Here is a 10,216-nt window from a genome sequence, read left to right on the forward strand (position 1 = left end):
CTTTACAACAGGTAAAATCAGGTCACATTCTAAAGGTTTATAAAAATAACTATGGACTAAGAAACTTTTCAGCAAGACCACCCTGCAATTAATTAAGACGCAGCTTTATCAGAGTCATCAGGAGCTGATCCCAAGTGTTTATCTGGAAGCTGTTGGTGTATGTATAGGTGATGTGCTTAGCGACTGTGTAATGGATGCAATATCAACCCTGTGTAAAGCTGACAAAGATGGTTGTTTCTCAGCAGATATATGTACATTTGTGCTAGCTCAACACATGAAGCAGAAGCAGAAGTTTCTCGGACAGGGTTTACAGGACTAGGCCTTAATTATATTAGGACATTTTAGTTTTTACAAACAAACCACATCTTGTGATAAAACAATAGCACTCATATATGTTGAGGTATGACAGTACAAGGCGTTTTTAAATTATCGTAGCTCAAATAAGCATTTTAGCCTGGGACCAGCAGAAGCCCTGTCTGGGAAACCGCAAGGTTGTTTTCCCATATCACAGTGGTTCTTAATGTTATTCCTCGAGGCCCACTGCTTTGCACATTTTGTATGTCTCTTTAATCTGACAGACTCAGTTCAGTTCATTGAGATCTCTTCTAATGAGCTGATGATTTGAATCAGGTGTGTTAAATAAGGGAGACATACAAACTGTGCAGGGCAGTGGGCCTCGAGGAATAATGTTAAGAACCACTGCCATATCAGATGTAGGTTGCTTCAGGTTGAGTTGTGATTTTAAAGTGTAGTTGTGTTCAGAGACGGATGGATCCTCCCATTGTGTTTCTGCATCACAGTTTAGGAACATGTTGATTGTATATCATCCTCACAGTTGTCCATTGCATCACTAAACATCAATGCATCTGTGAAAATAATAGAACCATAAACATTTTTATGTTAGTATTTAAAAGAAACTTGCATCATGAGAATTAATATATAAATGACATCCATACTTAAACAGAACAGTGTGTGAGAGAGAGATGCATTAAAAAGAGACAGTAACATTATACACACAATCTCTAACTTCAGTGTTAAATAATATGTCGTTTAATATGTCATTATCAACAATATCTGAATGAGAAATGAACTGACCTTCTAGCATCTGAAATCTCGGTAACTTGTATGAATCACGTGAGCTACTGTAAGAATGTTATGTACTATAATATGTTGTTGTCTTATCTTAAATATAAACATATAGGTGGGCAATCAAAATCATTCAAAATAATTGCATTTTATAAACTAACGTTACTGATCTTAAGTGTATTCGTAGAACGGACATCACAAATCTAACGTTAGGCAAAAGAGCACATTTAGCTAAGATAGCTTACCTGAAACTGACCACCTTTTCAACACCCGGCATGGCTTCAAGTTACCGGAACATCGTAGTCAAACCATTACCTAGGATTAGAGTGTTCCTCAGTCGGCTTCCCGTCCGTTAAAATTGGTAAGAAACAAACATAAAGGCGCTTGAGTGAACTTTTTAAGTTTAACGCGTCGCCTTCAGCCACTGCCTCAGCTGCTCATCATATGCAGCCGGAAGTACGTTGACAAAATGAGCGCAATGGCGCCGCCCTTGTTGTCGTGGAAAATAAGGTGAATAGGCACCTCTTCCCGCTGATTGAATGGATCACATGACCATGCTCCTCCCGAACTTTGTTAAATAAACTTCATAAAGTGAGCAGACGTCCAAAATCAAAATATGTGATGTAGGATATAAGATATTTTATAAATCACACACTAACGCCTAAATATGATAAAGAAATAATACAATCGTGTGATCTATACGAAGGAAAAACATCCTCTGTTCCAAATCCTCCCGCACAACGTGCATGACTGTAGACAGCATGTTAAAGCTCGGCGGATCACGCACCTTATAATAATAATAATAAACATTTATATAGCGCCTTACACAATACTCACAACAGATAAACTCTTTTAATTATTACTTTACTTTAGCCCACCTCTCACTGCAGGACGAACACCAGCTGGTGCAGTAAATATAGCTTAGCGAACGTTAGCTGGCTACGATTTCATTACAGTAATAATATCAATAATCCTTGCTCTTTCTCAGTTGTCTGGTAATATTCTATTCACAAAATAGAACCAATAATACGGTAATGTTAAAATCCCCCGGGCTTTTTTTGCGATCGTCCGCCGATAAGAACAGGAAAATGCTCCACAGTGCTCTGGCATTTATCTGCTGCCACGCAACGAAGAGTACGACCGGTTTAAGATGGCGGCCGTATTTCTCAGTCCCCAGCTGCCAATAGGGCATCGTGTCTCTATACGATATCTATGAAGTCAACATCTAATATGGGAATAATTAGATTACGTTTCAAGACGCTTCCGGAGGCATATTCATAGGAGAATGAATTTGTAATTTCTCCAAGGTTCTCACTGTATTTACAGTTGTTGTGAAAACATACAGGATTTAATTGAACTTTCACATTTGTTCGATTTTATTATTTGTTTTATATTAATTTGGGATTTTCATATTGAATTGCCGTGGTGGGGCAATGCTTATATAACGGTATACTTATACTTACTGCAAATGTCAGTGGACAGCAGATAAAGACACGTTATTATAAGTCTCCTGTTATATTTTAGTGATGAATGACGACAACAGACATTAAGCACATATAGAAGAAAACTTATTAAATTAATGAAATTAATGGGCTAAAAAAATATTTCTGAATTATTATTACATAAAAAAAACTTTTACAAAAATACATCCCATTGAAATCGGAGAAGCTTCGTGTTTTTTTTTTAAGGAAGAAACTATTCAACCTTTTTTATATTATAATAATAGAGTTAATGTGTGAGTTTCTCTTTCTGTCTTACATATAAACCCAACGACACTACAGTTGGGTACAAAATCTTATGTTTTGAAATAATAAATTCAAGACCTATAATATTATACAGATGTTGAAAGAGGATGGGAGGGAAATGTGTTGAAGTTCTTCATATTGATTGGTCAGAGTAGTGGCGCTCTTTGACGTTGCCTTTCTCTCATTGGTCAAACTTACACGTCGACGCGATTCTGTGTTGCCGGTTTAACCAATCAGAGGTTTCGTCGCTCTCTGCCGATGATGGCTTTCTTGTTTGCTATCTAATCATACAGCAGTTGAGTTGAACAGGTGAGTGACGTCTTTTTGCAAGTTTATAAAAGTAATACTAATAGAAAAACATGTTTATGTCTTGAATGTAGTCGAAAACGTGACTTACAAACGTTACATTTTTAAAAGTGAGCCCCCGTGTCACACTGTTATAAATGTTTGTATGACTGATGGTAAATGTTTATAAACAGGTTAAACTGTCTTTGAAAGAAGCCAGAAGATCCTCACATGGCAACTCGTATCAGACCCGTAAGTATAAAAACAAGCAAACATTCACTGATCCGGACTTAATCTTATATAAAACACACATGAGCAGACTTGTGTAATATAAAGCAAATAATAGACTTCTGGTCACTGTTTACATGTCTCGTGTGTGTATTATGATCTCTTTACACATGTTACTTGATGCTTATTTATTGTCACACAAACATAAGTCACTGTACTTGTTAACTGAGTCCTAAACACATCAATGTACAACTCCATGGTCTATATATTTACATACACATATGCATTTGGTTTTCATCAGTGCATTTTAAATATCTATATAATATGTTTTCATTTGTATGTGTGTTCCTTGAGGTTTGAACCAATGACCTTTGAACTTCTAATGCAATGCTCTCTACCAACTGAGCTACAGGAACATCTCTTTCATTTGGTTTCTACTCCACTACACAGAAGAGAAAATGATACTAAAACCCATTGTAGACATTTAGAGATTGTCATCATGTTCTGCAGAGCAACAAGCGGTGTACGGTCATCGGTGGATCCGGCTTCCTCGGCCGACACCTGGTGGAGCGTTTAGTGGACCGTGGATACGCCGTAGCTGTGTTTGATATCAGACAGACCTATGAACTTCCAGGAGTGAGCTTTCATCAGGGTGATCTGTGTGACAAACACGTGAGAATCTTTTAGATGTGATTCAGATTCATGATGAGAGGTCAGTCACTGTGACTGCTGAGATATGATCTTCATCTCTTCTCTTATTTAGGCTTTGTTGGCAGCATTTAAAGATGTGTCCATAGTATTTCACTGTGCATCACCTGCACCGGGCAGTGATAACCGCGCTCTGTTTCAAAGGGTTAATATCGACGGCACGCGTACGGTTATACAGGCCTGTCATGAAGCAGGTGTACAGGTATGACAACATACAGCAGTACACTTTAAGTTGTCCAATGTGGTGATTATCCATTCATTTACACACTAGGGATTTTGTTTATTTTTTTTTTGAACTTTTTATTTATATATTTTTTTCTTTTACACCACAAAACAACACAAACATTATCTGAGGCAAAAAAAAAAAATTCGTTTTTGTTTATAAAGACTTGTATATAGACACAACAACACTAATTATAAAAATCACTATTTATAGTATTTGAAAATATGAAAACACACACTGTCGAAGATTCTTTTAACAAATTTTGCTATAAAATGTTGCCAGTGATGCAATTCAAAAAAATATTCTTTTATATTATACCATGGGGCTGTTGAATGCTTTATTTTGATTGGTTAAAGGGACACTCCACTTTTTTGTTGAAAATATACTCATTTTTCAGCTCCCCTAGAATTAAACATTTGATTTATAACGTTTTGGAATTCATTCAGCCAATCTCCGGGTCTGGCGCTAGCACTTTTATCATAGCTTAGCACAATACATTGAATCTGATTAGACCATTAGCATTGCGCCTAAAAATAACCAAAGAGTTTCGATATTTTTCCTATTTAAAACTTGACTCTTCTGTGGTTACATCATGTACTAAGACAGACGAAAAATTAAAAGTTATAATTTTCTAGGCCGACTCACTTTTCCAAAGCATTTTTCAAAAATCGTGCACCCCACCTTTAAGAAATCTAACACGGGTATGCATTATTTATCAATAAACGCACAGCTGACCTGTCAAATGTCTGTGGTTATCATGGTATAAGAGGAATAATTGACCGGTCCTTTGAATTTTTAAAAATTAATGGTCACCCGGAGTGTTACTCATGTCCTACTGCATTACCACCTTGGGTGTGCATTATTTTCAAATAATTCAATGGCCCATCATCAATTATTCCTTACATAATACTAAAAACCATTATAACAATACTCAGTATGACTTAATATTGTTGTTTTATTATATACAGAAATTGATCTTGACCAGCAGTGCTAGTGTGGTGTTTGAAGGAACTGACATCAAGAATGGAAAAGAGGATTTACCTTATGCAAAAAAGCCAATTGATTATTATACAGAGACCAAAATCCAACAGGAGAAGGTAGACTTTTATCAATGCATAATTTCTCATCACTATAATCATAATACTTGAGTTTTTATTCAATTAAAATATTTAGTGTTTTTATAAGGTGAGAGTCCTCAGTTCAATATGTTTAATAATTTTCTCTCTTTGATCAGCTGGTATTAGAGGCGTGTAATAAAGAGAAGGGTTTCCTCACAGTTGCTATCCGTCCTCATGGTATCTTTGGTCCCCGTGACCCACAGTTAGTGCCCATTCTGGTGGACACCGCCCGCAGAGGAAAGATGAAGTTCATCATCGGGTGAGTATTCGTAAAGGTTTTGTTTAAAAGTGTCCTCCTGTTGGTTGTAGAGATGTTTTAAAGCCAGCAGGTGGCAGACTTTAATCAGGATGATTAGTTTAAATTTACCTTGTTAATCACTGTGAGTGTGCACAATAACTTCCGAACTTTTATATGCAAGGGCTCTGAAATGAGCACAAATCAAGATTTATTCTGTCTGCGTCCGAAATCGCTTAAATTCAAACTATAAAAGCAGTAGGCGAGGCGACTAGTATGTCCAAATTTTTAGTATTCGCAAAACAATAGGCGAAAAGTACCCCGATGACCTACTACTTCCGGCTAGATCCTGAAGTGTTCATTCGATGGACTCTTGCTGTCCCTTAAGCCCCTAGGAGAGGAGTTATCCAACGATGAAGAAGACGCAGGGGCATTGTTTTATTCAAAAATGTCTAAAAGCAGTAACGCAGCTTTATTCAAATACAAATACATATATTAAACAGACCAGTTAAAGACTAACTTGTTGTTATGATGACATATGTCATGTGATTTATCAACATGGCTGAAGTAGTACGTTCAAATTCATTCATGCTATCTATATTTATATTATACAGTACCTACTGTTTTAAAGGTTGATGATCTACCGTACCAACTGTCACAGTATGCGATTCTAGACCCAGGCTCTTTCTTTATCTTTTATCATTTCGTGTTGACTGTGATGGTAAGGTTTTGCTGAAGTATTATGTGTAGATTATTTAGGAAAATGTTCATCTGTTAAGTATCCAAACAAATATTATTGTAATATTTCAAAAAACTAAAGTGGATGAGTAGATTTTGTGTCATGATAACAAAATCAAGAATTCATCTGACCTTATAAAGCAGTATTGGATTCAGTCTTTCTTTATAGACACAACATCGGCCCTTTTTTGCTTTAATATCATCTTACGCACATCTAGGGAACTGCCTTTGCCATATCTACACTTAGATGTAAAATACAATTGCTCCCATTCATTCATATGGGACCTGGTTTGTGATCTGTGTTTTAGTTTATCTCAGAGTCGGATTTACACTAAACCCACTTTGTGCATACTTTGTGTTTTAAATGGAAATAGCTAAAAGCAAGTATTATTAATAGTTTTGATGTAAAGAATCTACCGACATGACATTGACATTACAGACATGACATTATGTAGCACACGTGTTTTTAAACATGTCAACTAAATGTTGTGTGTGTACACTACAGTATGTGTTTGAATGGCATTCTTGTATCTGAATGTTATCATGTGCTTATTTTATTCTTCATATACAGAGATGGATGTAATCTTGTGGACTTCACCTATGTGGAGAATGTAGTTCATGGGCATATTTTAGCAGCTGAACACCTGAAGGTTGATTCACCTCTCTGTGCTCAGGTGAGGAATGTGAGCGACTGAAGATCCAGTCCAGATCCTTACTGTTTGTGTGTGTGTGTGTGTGTGTGTGTGTGTGTGTGTGTGTGTGTAAACAACCTGATTGACAGTCATTTCCAATGAAACACCTTAGCAAAAACAGTGACAAATGCTTGTCAGTCAGGTTATCAGTTATTTATGTAATGCAGCAATAGAAAATTTTCTTTAAGGGATATTTTACCCTAAAATTATAATTTACTCACTTTAAGGCCATAAAGGTGTCTTTATTCCTTTAGTTGAAGAGTCGAGAAGATGTTTAGCTTAAACCGTAAGCAATGCTGATTCATAAAAGTCCTTGGGTTCAACTAGTTCATGATTCCCGCGGCTTTGAACTTTAAAGGATTACTCCATTTTCATAAAAATAAAATCCAGATAATTTACTCACCTCCATGTCATCCAAGTTGTTGATGTCTTTTTGTTTAGTCGAGAAGAAGTTAAGTTTTTTTCAGGAAAACCTTAAAGGATTTTTCTCAATTGAATAGCCATTATTGGATCTCAACAGTTTTAGAGTAAAATTGCAGCTTCAACGAAGCTTTTAATGGCTCTAAATGATCCCAACCGAGGCATAAGGGTCTTATCTACAAAACAATCATCATTTTTCACAAGAACAATACAAAATAAGCACTTTTAAACCACAACTTCTTGTCTTGCACTAGACGTGTAATGTGCCAGCGCGACCTTACCTAATTGCGCAAGGTCATGCATCACATATGTGAAACGCACACTTGCGGACCATTTTAAATAATAAACTGACATGAATTAGTATAATTTCACAAACAACTACATCAGAACAGTCCTCATTTCCACACTTGTAAACACTGGAGCGGTAGTTTCACATACGATCACCTAAAGGATTATTAGGAACACCTGTTCAATTTCTCATTAATGCATTTATCTAATCAACCAATCAATCACATGTCAGTTGCTTTAATGCATTTAGGGGTGTGGTCTTGGTCAAGACAATCTCCTGAACTCCAAACTGAATGTCAGAATAGGAAAGAGAGGTGCTCAGTTACTGGGATTTTCAAGCACAACCAGTTCTAGGGTTTACAAAGAATGAGTGTGAAAAGGGAAAAACATCCAGGATGCGGCAGTCCTGTGGGCGAAAATGCCTTGTTGATGCTAGAGGTCACAGGAGAATGGGCCGACTGATTCAAACTGATAGAAGAGCACTTTTGACTGAAATAACCACTTGTTACAACCGAGGTATGCAGCAAAGCATTTGTGAAGCCACAACACGCACAACCTTGAGGCGGATGGGCTACAACAGCAGAAGACCTCACTGGTTACCACTCATCTCCACTAAAAATAGAAAAAAGGCTACAATTTGCACCAGCTCACCAAAATTGGACCGTAAAAGACTGGAAAAATGTTGCCTGGTCTGATGAGTCTCGATTTCTGTTGAGACATTCAGATGGTAGAGTCAGAATTTGGCGTAAACAGAATGAGAACATGGATCCATTATGCCTTGTTACCACTGTGCAGGCTGGTGGGGTAATGGTGTGGGGGATGTTTTCTTTTCACACTTTAGGCCCCTTAGTGCCAATTAGTCATCATTTAAATGCCACGGCCTACCTGAGCATTGTTTCTGACCATGTCCATCCCTTTATGACCACCATGTAACCACCCTCTGATGGCTACTTCCAGCAGGATAATGCACCATGTCACAAAACTCGAATCATTTCAAATTGGTTTGTTGAACATGACAATGAGTTCACTGTACTAAAATGGCCCCCACAGTCACCAGATCTCAACCCAATAGAGCATCTTTGGAATGTGGTGGAATGGGAGCTTCATGCCCTGCATGTGCATCCCACAAATCTCTATCAACTGCAAGATGCTATCCTATTAATATGGGCCAACATTTCTAAAGAATGCTTTTAGCACCTTGTTGAATCAATGCCACGTAGAATTAAGGCAGTTCTGAAGTTGAAAGGGGGTCAAACACAGTATTAGTATGGTGTTCCTAATAAGCCTTTAGGTGAGTGTATATCATACATGACCTTTTGACATGATGACACATTATGTAAGATGAGAAGCTGTGATTTAAAAGTGCTTATTTTGCTAGATAAGACCCTTATGCCTCAGTTGGGTTCATTTAGAGGTTTCTGAAGCTGCATTGAAACTGTAAACTGTTGAGGACCACTAAAGTCCACTATATGGAGAAAAATCCTGTAATGTTTTCCTCAAAAAACGAAACAAATAAAGACATAAACATTTTGAATGACATGAGGATGAGTAAATTATTGTGATTTATTTTTTAGGAAAGTGAAGTAATCCTTTAAGCCTTGTCTGTGAAACCTGGGGGTAAAACCCGTAGCCTTCGTCTCAGATGGCCTAAGACGAATAAATGAACAGCTATCAATTGAATGTGTCGTTTACAAATATCATTCTTTTTTTCTTAAAAACAGGCTTACCACATAACCAACGATGAGCCGGTGCCTTTCTGGGACTTCATGTCTCAGATTTTGGTGGGTCTGGGTTACAGCGCCCCACGGTATCACCTTCCCTACATGCTGGTCTATGGAATAGCACTGCTGCTTTGGCTGATATCCTTTATACTGAGACCCCTGGTCAACTTCAAGCCCACCTTCACACCCATGAGAGTCGCTCTGGCCGGCACGCATCATTACTACAGCTGTGCTCGTGCCAAACGGGACATGGGTTACCAGCCGGTGGTCTCTTTAAAACAAGCTATAGCACGCACGGTAGAGAGTTATCCACACTTACGGAAGGGAGCGTAATACCATAGTAAATATAAATACTGAATCAGCTGGATTACCAGTGTTTACTGTAAAGGTTATATTAGCAATGCTTCTTTAAATGTGTAGTACTTTAAGAGAATCTATGAGTGACAATAAAGAGTTCATGCTGTGACAACACTTTAAATAGATTGTTTTGTGTCGCTTTCTTTATTTCAATGGGCTTTATGCCCAGCTATACTACTTCATGAGCTTCAGCCAGCTCCTTGTTTCCTGTCTGCCATTATGGGACAAACTGATTAATCATGGTGTGCCTGACCTCAGTAGTCACAACAACAATAATCAGACACACCTTGATTAATCAGTTTGTCCAGTAATGGCAGACAGGAAACAAGGAGCTGGCTGAAGTTCAGGAAGTAGTTCAGCTGGGCATAAAGC

At 37.5% G+C, this 10,216-nt stretch overlaps 1 protein-coding gene across 1 annotated transcript; it reads left to right on the forward strand.

The window, feature by feature from the left end:
* Positions 1-3,056: 3,056 nt before the first annotated feature.
* Positions 3,057-9,974, forward strand: nsdhl (NAD(P) dependent 3-beta-hydroxysteroid dehydrogenase NSDHL). The gene is made up of 8 exons (XM_065249232.2): positions 3,057-3,140; positions 3,311-3,368; positions 3,855-4,016; positions 4,108-4,254; positions 5,244-5,372; positions 5,510-5,652; positions 6,938-7,040; positions 9,488-9,974. The coding sequence occupies exons 2-8, from the start codon at positions 3,348-3,350 to the stop codon at positions 9,818-9,820; spliced, it is 1,038 nt and encodes a 345-aa protein (XP_065105304.2). The 5' UTR covers positions 3,057-3,140; positions 3,311-3,347; the 3' UTR covers positions 9,821-9,974.
* The last annotated feature ends 242 nt before the right edge of the window (positions 9,975-10,216 follow it).

The sequence above is a fragment of the Paramisgurnus dabryanus genome, chromosome 16, assembly GCF_030506205.2.
Source record: "Paramisgurnus dabryanus chromosome 16, PD_genome_1.1, whole genome shotgun sequence".
Taxonomy (NCBI): Eukaryota; Metazoa; Chordata; class Actinopteri; order Cypriniformes; family Cobitidae; genus Paramisgurnus; species Paramisgurnus dabryanus.

What these genes read in the sequence shown, in the direction of transcription:
- nsdhl (XM_065249232.2), top strand. Translation starts at nt 3,348, where the DNA reads ATGGCAACTCGTATCAGACCC. An exon ending in CCAAAATCCAACAGGAGAAG is followed by an intron (nt 5,373 to 5,509) that starts GTAGACTTTTAT and finishes CTCTTTGATCAG; the next exon opens with CTGGTATTAGAGGCGTGTAA. An exon ending in AAGATGAAGTTCATCATCGG is followed by an intron (nt 5,653 to 6,937) that starts GTGAGTATTCGT and finishes CTTCATATACAG; the next exon opens with AGATGGATGTAATCTTGTGG.